This window comes from Myiozetetes cayanensis, unplaced genomic scaffold (genome assembly GCF_022539395.1).
Source record: "Myiozetetes cayanensis isolate MyiCay16 unplaced genomic scaffold, myiCay2020 scf14, whole genome shotgun sequence".
NCBI classification, from domain to species: domain Eukaryota; kingdom Metazoa; phylum Chordata; class Aves; order Passeriformes; family Tyrannidae; genus Myiozetetes; species Myiozetetes cayanensis.
In genome coordinates, this window is record NW_026087048.1 from 4,102,055 (window position 1) to 4,114,721 (window position 12,667).

The 12,667-nt window shown below is 47.4% G+C and overlaps 1 protein-coding gene across 4 annotated transcripts in view; it reads left to right on the top strand.

The window, feature by feature from the left end:
• NPTN (neuroplastin) overlaps window positions 1-12,667 on the top strand; it is a 46,061-nt gene that overhangs the window by 20,546 nt on the left and 12,848 nt on the right. For 3 of the 4 annotated variants that reach the window (XM_050309086.1, XM_050309088.1, XM_050309089.1), the window contains exons 2-4: window positions 1,218-1,565; window positions 6,068-6,236; window positions 8,927-9,021. In XM_050309086.1, the coding sequence (XP_050165043.1) occupies window positions 1,218-1,565; window positions 6,068-6,236; window positions 8,927-9,021 (612 nt within the window). The remainder of the gene's footprint in view (window positions 1-1,217; window positions 1,566-6,067; window positions 6,237-8,926; window positions 9,022-12,667) is intronic. The other variant, XM_050309090.1, reaches the window with a different exon arrangement.

Genomic DNA, 12,667 nt, shown 5'->3' on the forward strand with positions numbered 1-12,667 from the left:
TTTTGGTCTTGATTTCATGCTCAAATGGTTCTTTAGAGATGCATCTGTAGTTCAGATTTCCTGTGTGATTGTCTGTCCACACATAGCTCTTTCTTTCACTGTCTTATTAGTGGGTCAAACGATGGACGGGTGGGAGATGCCCTTTTTTACACTATGAATTTTCCTAAGGCTCCAAATCCACCTTTTGGTTTTCTACAATCCATTGACTTGTCTCTCAATCCCCTTCCTGAAAACAAGCTGTGAATTTGAGGAGACTTTTACCAGCTGTGTGGCCCTGTAACTCCTCTCACCCATGGGAAGTGGAGAAGGGGAGCACAGCAATGACAGGTTTTGCTGCATAATCTGTGTCTGGCCAGCTGTGTTCTAATCTTTTAGTTTCAGGAGGGGCCTGGTGGGGGAAGGGACTGGCTTTAAGGCAACACTGTTCTCAATAGATATCTTTGAAAATAGGATTGAAGGACAATTTAGGATGTCTGTGCTCTTAACTCGGCTCTGAAGCTGGTAAGTATTGAAGGATTTCATGCCATAATGAGGATATTTTGGCCTGAGCACAAATGTCAGCACGGCATCTCTTCTCAGAGTTCTGTGGGATGTTGAAGTACCCTTGGTGCTGTCTGTTCTCTGACAAAACAATCTTTGGGCTCCTGTGTGTTTATACCACTGAATTTCTCTTTCTCTTAGAAGGTTGTGACTCTCCTGGTGCTGGGGTGATCCAGCTACTTCAGGAAAATAGGTCACTTGTATCTTGGGGAATTCCCTGCCTCAGAAGTCCTAAATAGATGGAAGAGGAGGTCAGAGCAGAGCTCACAGCTTAGGGTTTTACCCCTTCTGCCCTTGTAGATAGGTCTGATAAAGAAACCTCTTCGGAGAACAGACATCCTGGTCATGAACACTTAACCATGGCCAACTACAAGGTCCACACAACTCAAAAGGGCCTGGCTGTCCATCGGTCTGCCTGGAGATCCCTCCTGGCTGGTGTGCAGGTACCGCTGGCATGGACAGACCCTCTGGAGTGGCCACCATAACTCAGGGCAGGAGTGCCCTGCAGTGGCCGTGGCCCTCCATCCACGAGTGCTCCACGTGTGGTTCTCTATGAAAGCTGTGTTACTGTAGATGTCTTCTCTAACTCTGTTTTCTGCACCTCATTGCTTTGTTGTGTATAAGATCTCTTGTTTTCTGCTGCTCTGTCACTGCGTTTCTGCTGCCCCTCCCTCTAGCTGGGTTTGTCAAGTCGCCCATGTCAGAAACTAAGCTCACGGGGGACGCCTTTGAACTGTACTGTGATGTGGTTGGGAACCCCACTCCAGAGATCCAGTGGTGGTATGCTGAAGTCAACCGGGCTGAGTCTTTCAAACAGCTGTGGGATGGCGCTCGGAAGCGCCGTGTCACCATTAACACTGCCTACGGGGCCAATGGGGTGAGTGTGCTGAGAATAACCCGCCTTACCTTGGAAGACTCTGGGACTTACGAGTGCAGGGCCAGCAACGATCCCAGGAGGAATGACTTGAGGCAAAATCCCTCCATAACGTGGATTCGAGCCCAGGCTACTATAAGCGTCCTGCAGAGTGAGTCTGGCACCCACCGTAGTGGCACTGTAGTACCTAGAGGCAGTCTAGTGACCCCCATCCCGTTATCCCCAACCCTCTGCCTGCCTGTCCTCTTGTGCTGACCCCCAGACCGCTCCTCCACCTGTAGCGCTGACCTTGTGTGCCATCCGTGTCTCTTCTCCTTAGGATCAAAGCACTTGGGGAAAATCTGTGGATCTGTTTTAGAGCTTTCGTGTGAACACGAGCCCGGTGTTGGATTTGTGTTTCTTCCCTACCCCTTTTAGTTTTGTAGAAGGTTTCCAGCCTCCCTGGCTTCTCCACGAGTGCCTTTATATTTGATTTCCGTGTTCTTCCCAGGTCTAACCATTTTGTTTTGATTTCTTCTGTTCTCTTGGAATTCCTCTGAATGCCTTCTTGCGTGTTTTGGTTGCATATATACTTCTGTATAAATCCTTCCCTTTCAGTTACATGGCACCTTTAATGTTTAGATTTTTCCATGAAGTTGTGGTGTTTCTTTTCCTTCCTGAACAGTGGCATGTTCCTAATGAGTTCTCTGATGCAGCAGCACTGAAGTGATGCAGCTATTCCTAATCCAGCCTGTGAAAGGAGAGGGGGGAACACCCTCTCAAGAGCAGGGACAATGGTTGGCCCAGAATTGCTTTTTGTTCTTCGTTGTTACAAGGCTTTCCTGCCTTCAGTTGGCTTTTAAAGCCATCCCGGAGGAGTTTGGGAATCGATACTGTCAGAGTCAGCAGAGAAGAACCCAGTTCTGTTTTGGGCAAGATGTTAAACTCTTGCCTTTGCTAATAGTGAAGGAAATGTCTAAGGAGTTGTAGGTAGAGGGGATTAAATCTACCATGTTAGAGGTGTAGGAGAACTCACTTTTTGCATTAATACCCAGTGTCCTAAGGTGACAAAAGAGCAGAGCAAAGTTGTTGTCTTGTTCTTGTCCTTTGTGCATAAATAAACCCATTATGCACCACCTGGAGTTTTGTCTGGGTACAAAAATGTCAAATCTGTAATTATGCCTCAGTTATGTATTTGAATACCTTAAGAAAGACCTAACCCCAAACTCTCCCTAAACCATAGTGCTGCAGTCAGCACTGCTGAATCAGAGACCTTCCCCCTGGAAAATGGAAACAGCATTGATACACGTGGAAAAACAGATGGTGAACCCAATGATGTGGATTGACTTAAAAAATTTAAGTGGCATTGGGTGGTTCAAGCTCGAACCTGCTCAGCTTTCAATCCTAATGAATCCTTGATTCCTCCCTGGTCCTTTGAGGTCCCAAAGGACTCGGATTGCTTGCATGACCTACAGCAGCAAGAGCCTGTCATCTTAGGAAATGATACTACCTTGAGACAAAGCCCAGAAATTTGTCTTATAGGAAATGATGTCTCCTGGAACCCCCCTGCCCCGTCCAGACCTGTGGGGTCTCTGGAGAGTGGCAGGTCCTGAGCTCCCCTGGCTGTGTGCAGTCAGCTGGAGGGACCTGCTGAGCCAGAAAATCCTTTTCATATGCAAAGCCAACCCTTGGGAATGAGTTGCTGTGAGTTTTCCTTATGCCAAGTGGGTTTTCCCTCTCTCAGGCCATTGGTACTAACCTGCTCCGAGGACTGGAGCTTAACCCTCCTCTTCCTCCCCAGTTAACTCCGTGTTGCATCTGGTGTTACTAATTCAGGAATGCGTGTGGTGACTTCCTTGCCAAGTGCCTTGTGCCTGGGATAATTCTGCTTTCTGTGGTGGGGTAAACGTTGAAACAACTACTTTAATGCTTTTACTCTGTAATGTTGTGTATGATAAGAGATCTGACCTGCTCCTGCTTGGGAAAGACGCCGTGGACATCCAGCTCCTGCCTGGAAACGGAGATGAGGCAGGAGAGGTTTTCCAAGGAGGTTGGAGACCGGGAGACCATCTTATCTGAGCCTGCCCCAATTGTCTCAGCTGCTCTGTTGTGTGTCTGAACACAGTTTGCCTTTGGAGTGGGAATTGTCTCACTAAGCAGTTGGAATTTCCAGTTAATCGTGGCCATGTTACTGCTGCCCTATTTGACCCCAGCACTGCTGAAAGGGAAGGTGCAGTGTCTCAAGGAGCACAACCTCCACCCCTGTCCTTGGAAGAGATCCCAAGAACTCCCATCTGCCTTCTGTCTCATTCCTAAACTGGAACATGGATTTCACTTATTGGGCTTTTTTTTTTAGTTGGTTTGCTTGGGTTTTAACTTTGAAAGCTGGTCCTACATAAAATGGGCAGTTGAAGTCATGTGTAAAAAGTGACTCTGGTAGGTGAACATCCTCCTGGGTGTCACTGTCCCAGCAGTATTCCAGTTGCAGTTTGTCTCCTGGAATGAAATCAGGCTTGGGACTGCTGATAGCTTTTTTTTTTTCATAAACAAAGTACCATAAATTCAGGTAAAGATAAATATGAAACTCCATTTGCCTTTCATTTTCCTAAACTAAAATTTAAAAAGTTGCAAGTCAGACACTGAATTACTGTTTCAAACACATTGCTAACCATATTTCCATAGCTCTGTATTTTTCTGGGAATGCAAATGAGCTTTGTGTTGGGGATGGAAAAGCACTCAGGGCAGTCCAGTAATAAATACGGCTGTAACACAACAGCTTTGTACTGCAGGACCCAGAGAGATCCTTGCAAGGATGAAATCCCCTGCGTGGGAGAAAGGAGGCAGAAACACAGTTAGAAATGTGTGATAAGAGCAAAATGTCTGTGAGAAAAGTCAAACCCCCTCTGTTACTGTAGTACCTGCTAGTGCTTCTGCAGGTAGATAACAGCCCTGGGTTTAAATAGCTGTGGAAAGGGGGACTCCTCAAAAACATCCAACCAGCTGGAGAAGGGATGTGCAGGGCTGGAGTGCTCCATCAGGTTATTGGTAGGTAGATATTTTTTCTCCCTGCCTGTCTGGGCAGTAATTCCAGGACAGAGGAGTGTCTGTGTTGGGAACTGCGATGTTTCTGACACAACCGGTATTTTCCATCCCCCTCGTTCTGTTTCATAACTTGCATTCCAAGTGCTCTGCGGTTGAGCAGCCAAAAGACTACATGGATATGACTAAACTTACCCTCCAAATGGTTACCATGAGGCATAGCAGAGTTTACAGGATTCAAACTGCTTTGACTTGCAAAAATCACAAAGGTGTTGGTTACTGACCCGCTGCCTCACCTCCTGCCTCACCTCCTGCCCGGAGCGGGGAGAGGCAGCTCCTGCAGCCAGAGGGGTTGGTGCTGCCAGCCGTGGTTAGAGAAATGAGCAGCTGGCAGCAGCCATCTCTTGGGAATCCATTTCACCCTTTAAAGTAAATCCAAGTAAATTTACCCCAGTAAATCCAAGGCTGAGGGCACAGCAGCACTGAACAGCAGAGGCCCATAGTCTTGGCCTTTAGTCCAAGCTGAAACCAGAACCACTATTAAATTAAGTATTTTTTGAAGACCAACAGCAAGAATTCTCAATTTCTTTTAAGCTCTGCCATCCTGTGTCAGGTGTTTTTTTTACAGAAAGCTTGAAACCAGATGTGAGCCATTAGACCTTCTGTAGAAAGGTCTTTTTTCCCAAGTTTGGGAAGAAACTTGTCTCTGACTGTGCCAAAAATTCACCAGCTGTGTTTGTTAGTGAGTGAGAGCCATCTGCATGATTTTAAGCACATGTGGCTATCAAATGTAAGGACAGTGCCCTCATACTAATTTGAACACTTTTGAAAGGCTTTCCCCTAAAAAAATAAAGAAGTGAATTTGCTGTTACCAGGTTAAGATAGTGAAGTGGAACAGCCTGGGTTCCATTCCCAGCAGAGTAACTCCTGGGGTCTGTTTATGCACTGAGGCTCCTTTTTTTCCCCCCTTCATTAATGTTTACATTTAAGGTTACTTTAGAAACAAAATAGGTCCAACTCTAACGTGCTGGGTAAGGGCTGATTTCAGCCACTCCTCACCAGGCTCCAGCCTTACCCACGCTGGGTGTTGTCCTCGTTTCAGGCACCAGGGAAGTTGGGCTGTTTGAAATCTCTTGTGTGCACAGGATATTTTCCATAGGTAGACTTCGGTCTGTTTGCAGGGGGAAATCACGAAATATTATTCAGAAGTCTGAGGGCTGTTCTGTACAGAAAATGGGTTTGGTTTAAACCTCGAAGTAGAGGAATCAAACAGCTGGAAAGAAGGTTCTGGAGGACAAACTGGTCTCATGTACACTGACAGGACACATGTTCTCCCATGTTATGGTCAGTAATGTGCAAAAAATCATTGATGGTGTCACCTAGAAACCTGTAGCGATGTGAATATTAAAACAAACCCTCTAAATAACTCTCTTCTTTCCATCCAGGAGTGCTGATCCCTAAGGTGTTGCCTTCACTAGTGGTCAGCTGTTTATTGTGGCTTTCTCGATGTCTCCCAACTAGTGCAGTGACATTCCCTGTGTAGTCTCTTTCCCATCCCGACTCCCCTGTGGATTTTAGAGTAGCGTGGCAGTGGCAGGGGAAGGTGAGTTGCTATGAGCTGTCCCCTCGTTTCAGAGCCCCGGATCAACGCCAGTGAGGATGTGGTGCTCCACGTGTCCGGGGTGGCCGTCACGTTGCAGTGCAACCTCACCACCAGCCCCAGCCCCCTCTCCGCCAGCTACTGGGTGAAGAACGGGGAGGAGATTCCAGGCACTAGGAAACTCTCCAACACTACAGAATACAAGTGAGTCCCTTGGGAATAACCTTCCTGTTCCGGCTGGAGAATGCCAGGCTGGCAGACCTGGCAGCTTTGGAGCAGGAGGCGTTGGGTTCCAGGGTATCTAAAGCCCTGGATCTTGCAATCTGAACTCATTTAGGTCCTCTCGGGGGCACACATGGTGTGTAGATGTGGGCACAGACACAGGGCAGTCTTCTTCCCCTGTGTGTGGTCTGTGTCCGGCTCATCCCTACATGGAGATGGATCCTGTGCGTGTCTGGGAGGGGCTGGGAGGGGCAGCACACGAATCACTGCTGAGGTGGGCTGGTTTAGTCATCTCCTGGCCTTGGAGGGTGAGAGAGGGAGATCTCAGAGTTGTTAGTGAAGGTTGTCAGACCACTGCTAGGACACATCCCCACAGCTTGACTAAACCATGTCACTTGTGCCTCTGGACTGTCCGTGCATCCTCAGCACTGACCTGTTCCCTGGCTCTGTCCCTTCCACCCGAGGCTGAGGGGAGCAGACCCTGCACAGCCACCTCCCTTGTTTCACTGGAGCTTGCACAGAGCACAAATCCTTGGAGGGCTTCCACATTCCTGGGAAGGGACTTTGCTGAGAGCACATGGAGCTCCCTCAGCGATGCCCTCAGAGATCTGTCCTGAGAGTGTGATTTTCTTTCCTATTTTCTTCTTTCCATCCATTTTCTTCCCTTGCTGCCAACATGGGCAGCAAATACAGCTCTCAGTTCAGTGTTAGGCCAAGATGAAGAAGAGCCCCTAAGGAATGTTTCAACCACTGCTGGGAACTTGGTGTCTCAACTAAATAACTCAGCTGCCTGTTTGCTGTGTCCGGGGTGGCTCTTTACCCACCCTAATGTAGTTCCCTGACACGGGATTAAGAAATGTTCAAGGTTTTCATTGCCTTAGCAAAGCAGCCTTTCACCCCCAAGTTTATTTTTTAACCCCAGAAGTTGGGTTTAATTTTGGCAAAGATGTTTTTTCCCCTTTATTTTCCTCTTTAGCTCGCTTTGCATCACCTGTTTAATCTTGCAGTTTAAAAATTCGTCTCACTGCCATGATTACATCCTGTTACTTCCTCAGTGCAGTGTTTAACACTGGCCTTGAGTTTTAAAGGCTCTGCTTTCTTATCTGGCAATTAACTTGATGAGCAGTTTGGTCCAAAAGCACCAGTTCGAGTGGTGCCAAAGGCACTTTGTGTCAGGGTTACTGAAAACTGCACCTTGTTATCCAGGAAACTTCTAAGGATTGAGGCTGACTTCCCTGGAATATGTTCCAAGCCATTTTTCCCTTCCAAATTCCTCTGCAGGGGGAGGATTAAGCTTGGCTTCAGTTTTAACTTCCTGGATAAGAACGTAGCAAAGCTGGCTAGAGTGAGACAGCCACTGTGTTCCCGGGGCATGGAGGGGTTGTAGGAGCACACTGAAATCCCAGGGACAGCTGGAGAAATCAGTAGATTTACATTTGCAAGACAGATCTTGATTTCCTGATCACTTCTAAGCTGCTTTGCTGCACCTTGGGGTTCCAGGCTTTCTGTGGCGTTCTGTTCTTGCCCTTGATCTGCTGGTTAACTTCTGCCTTGGTTTGGTTACTTTTTAAATCAGAAACACCAGATTCTCTCAGTGAGGATCCAGGCCAGCAGTGTCAACGTGGCTGTGGTTAAAAGAGGCTATCCAACTCCACCATCTCTCCACGTGTTTGGTTCATCTTTTGCTTTCTATTTATTTCCCTGACAAACTTCCAGGTTCTTGGGTTTTCAGTCATTGATGTGTTGGTTTGCTGTGAGATGTAGTTGGTACTTTGGAAGCTCAGTGTTCACCATCCAGGAAGCTACAGAACTTGGAGGTGAAACTACTTCCCTTAGAAATCCTGCTTCACACAACATTGGAAATTGATTGTATCTTTCCTAATTCCCCTTCAGACTCGATGTAGCTGCTCCTGCTGGAAGGCAATTGTTGGCTAAACAGACTTGTCTGTCTTGAAAACTTTGCAGCTGTATCAGTTTACCCTTCTTTAAAGATTGATGGTAATAATACCCCAGTGCCACTGTTGTAGTGTCACACTTTGCAAAGCAGCCTGTGTGGAACTGAAAGAATTCAGTGTCTTACTGACTTCCCCCCACTTCTAAGCATTGACTGATTTAAAAAAAAAGCAGTGGTCAAAGTGTGATTATTTAACTATTAAAGCCCTGAATGGACTTGGGGAGTTGCTTATCTGAAAGAGGCATTAACTCTGTAAGTGACTTTAAACCTTCACCAGCAACTCTGGAAAGTAAGTGCTGTAAACACTGGGAGGATTGTGTTGAACTGAGCAGCTTTTTCCATGTGTCTAAGCAGTTTCCATGTGTTAATTAAATGGTTTTATTGCAGGGTTGCTGTTCAGCTGTGTGCTGTTTGCTTAGGGGTTTAAAAAATTAATAGTAATAAAAGAAAGCCACAGAAGCCTTTTGGTAAAGGGAGGGAGGGATTGGGACAAGAGCTCTGCCTTAGGCTGGGCTCAGAGGGGGTCGTGCCTGCCTGCTTAGGCCACTGACCTGAGGAGGGCTTGCACCAAATGAGCTGCAGGGCACAATTAGCAGGGGTTAATTGAGTTAACGGTGTGAAATCTAGAGAAAAGATCCGAGTCTGGGGTGGGGGGAATAAGTTCTGCTGCCAGCACGGTGCTGCCAGGCTCTTACACCTGTTCTCTCCCTGTCTGCAGGATCCTGAAGGCCAGAGCAGAAGAGTCGGGGGAATACTTGTGTGTGTTTGTGTTTTCCAACTCTCCTGTAGCCAACGCCACTATAGAAGTGAGAGGTACTCCTGGCTTTGTGTGTTTTGGTTTGTGTCCTCTCCCTGAAAATGCCATTGCTCTGCCACATCACTGGGGGGCTGTTCAAGAGAGGGGACTCAGGAGGCCTTTCTTGTGACACAGAACCCGCGGTCAAACCTGGTATATAATAATTAGAATTCCAAGGGAAGGGCTTGCACACATTCCTAGGGAAACGCCTCACAGAGATGGGAATGCGACCTTTGCATTTGTGGTGTACTCAGGGGATGCTGCAACACCTTTTCTGCCTTGTGCATCCTCTGGCATCTTTAGGACCCTAAAATTTAGGACAGAAATGGCAAAACGTGAAAGGTTTGCGTCACGTTTTGCTGTAGTTGTTGAACAAAAGAGCAGTGACTGGGTCACAATATGGAGGCAATTGGTAAATAGTCAGTAATTTCAGCTAAAGCTGCTTTGGGAATTTCTGAATCTGAGAGTAATTCACTGGGGTATGTGATGTGGCAAATTCACAGCATTGTTCTCTCCCCAGAGCAGCATCTCTGGGACCATGCAGGCCCCTGGGGAAGGGGAATAGTGCCAGATAAATAACCATCCTGGCTGATCTTGTACTGATTTGCTGTGTTGATGATTTAAAAGTTCTTTCCCAACAAGTGTATGGGATGTGAACACACAGAAATGGGCTGTTAGTGGTTATAATTCTGTATTTATCTCTAAAAATTATTACTGCCTTGCTTAGAGCAGTTTGAATTTCAACACACTGTGCTTCTGGTGAGCTTCATCTGGGTGTTCAAGGTACACAGGTGGAGGGGGGTTATTTTCCTTTTTTTAAATTATTTTTTATTTTTTTAAATCTCATTCTATTCTTCTGCTCTAATTGCTAAATCTTCTAATATTATCTTAATTAAAATCTTAAGGTCTTGCTTCCTTCTCTAGGCTGCTTTAGGTGTCAAACCACTTCTGGAGGCAGGAAAGGTAACTTTGGGAAACAGAGTAAGACCTTTTCCAGCTCTGTAGAATCTCTCCAAAGGTCCCTGGGGTGGGAGGTACCTGCTCAAGCTTTCTGCCAAGCAAACTGGGAATCAGAGCACATGGACACTTTTTAACTGGAAAGATGCTTTCCTTCTGACTCCTGTTCCTTGGAAACTTGGGGAGTGACAAATTGGGATGCATTTAAGGCACAAAGCAGATGTGATGGACAGTGAGACGTGACTCTTGCTTGCCCCTGCAGATGCTGTAATTTAATACTTACCTGCAGGGGTGGTATCTGTGGTTAAGCAGCTGAACACAAATTTAATTGCTCACAGTAATTGTGGTGCAGTTTCATCTGTGGATGCACAGGGAGAAGATGGTTCTGAATATGAAAATGCCCGTGGGCCAAAAATAGTGACTTTGTGACAGCTTGTGAACGACTTCACCAAGTGCCTCGTGGCAGATGCAGCCCAGGATATCCACCACCGTTTGCCTTCCATGTAGTGCTGCCTGTTTGCCTCCACATGTCCCTGGAAGTGCTGGGTGGGGCTTGGAGCAACCTGGGATAGTGGAAGGTGTCCCTGCCCATGGCAGGGGATGGGACTTGGATGAGCTTTAAGGTCCTTTCTGTCCCATTCTGGGATTCTGTGATTTTTGTCTCTTGGTAAAAACATTACTGAGGCAGTAGTGTAACAGCAGTTGGAAATACTGGGGTTTAATGGCAGTCTCTCACGCTCTTCTGGGAATTCCAGGTCTGGCTTCCCTCATCCAGCTTTGAGTGTTCTTGCTGGGATCGTCCGGGCCTTGTGGGCACTGCGTGAGTGCAGCTCTAAGCCTGAAACAACAGGCTGAGCAGATGCTGCTACTGGGAAAGTTCTGCCTTGGAATAGGGATCTTCTCCCAGCCTTTCTGTGGGAGTGCTGCAGGGAAGCAGGTTATTCCAGCAGGAGCAGTGGGGATGACCCTGCCAGGCCCTGGCCAAGGGGCACTTTGCCCCCTCTCCCCACCTGGAAGGGGATGTTTGTCATTGCTCTGTTGCCACACCGTGGAAGTCCCTGCAGTGCTGGTGCTGTGCTGCTGGGAGGTTGGAGCTCTGGAGAACGAAGATTAAAAGAAAGAAGAGGAATGAAAAGCAGCCTTGAAGAATTCTGCCTCTGCAGTGCTGCTGCTCTTACTGAGAGCTCGGGGGAAGGTGGAAGAGCAAATGGGTTTCTGTCTGGTCTGCTGCAGAGCAGCCGTGAGAGCCCGGGGAAGGACGTCCCTGCAGTTCCCTCTGGCTGCCCAGGGGTAGCACAAACAGCAAGGAAGATCCTGGATTATGTACCATAACGGAGAGGTCATCTCTTCTCTCTGCCCTGCCTGCCCATCCCAGGCTCCCTTTTCTCCATGTCCAGAGCTGTATCATTCCTCCTCCTCTGAGGCCTTTGTGCCATTCCCTTGTCAAGGGACTCTGACTCTGCTCACTCAATTTGCACCTTTCTCTTCCTCCCACTTGCTCTTGGGGAAGATCTTGGCTCTGGACTCCTGGCTGTCTTAGGAAACCTCTGCTGCAGCCTCTTCTCTGTAGCAGAAATTAATCAAGAAATGGGACACTCTTGGCAGAGCTGGATCTTGGAGTGATCCAAGAAGATCCACATCATGTTCTCCCTTCTCGCTGCGCCTTCGGTGTCTTCGCTCTGTGCCCAGACTACAAAGAGAGACATGGATTAGGATCATAATGCAGGGAAACAAATCTTCCAGAGCCCATTTTATAGGTGACCCATAAGGCATCATACTTTTTATTGCAGGAATATTTTTAGGTGCTTTTGCCCTTGCTTTAATTTTGTCTGTTAATGGGAAACTTGAAGGGGTTTTGTTAACTGGGACATGGTTTGGAGGTGTTACACATATTAATTCAACTCTCCTTTTTGGTAGTGCTGTAAAATAGCTTTAAAATACTTGGAAATTAAGGGCTGAATGCCTCCTATATATCAAGTGCCCTGTAAAAAGGCAAAAACCCCTTTTTCAGGTCTGTATTGAAAGCAAACCATTCAGAAAGCAGCTGCACGGTGTGTTTTGTGCCTGTTGGGGACCTGGAGCATGGAAGCCCAGTGTTTACTCTGGCACAAACCCTCCTTTCTCTTGTGATTTGGTTTAAAACGATCAAAATGCTGCCTATTCCTGTGTCAAGAATCCCTAAATGCATGTTTATTTTGCCTTCTTTTTGGTAGCAGTTAATTTAAATTAGCTCTGCCTCTTCTTGCTCTTCCATGTGCTGTTCCAAGGAAACCTTGGGTACCTTTCCAGTGTCACAGTGCAGGAGTTACAAACCGTTTCTCCGGGAGCAGTGCCTGGGTTTCAGTGGTGCAGGAGCTGACAGAGCAGGCTGTGTCCACCTCTGAACAGAGATGGGGATTCTGCTGCCTGAAAGCTGGAGTGAAATCCAAAGCCTTCCTGAACAAAACCTGCCTTGAAAAGCTTCCCAGGAAGACACGGCTCTGTGCCTGGGGTTTGCTGCAGGGATGGTGGGAGAGCAGGACACAACTTCCCACGGGTTGGGAGATGAAATGCTGTGCTGATGTCTTGCTGGGTAGCACCATGCCCTGAATCATCAGTGCTGCACTGGAGCTCCCCTCTGACTGCCTGCAGAAATAGTCCCTGTCCCAGCAGAGCCAGGCAGGAGCAGGAGGTATTGTTGGCACTTGTGCTCCGCTGGGAGAACCC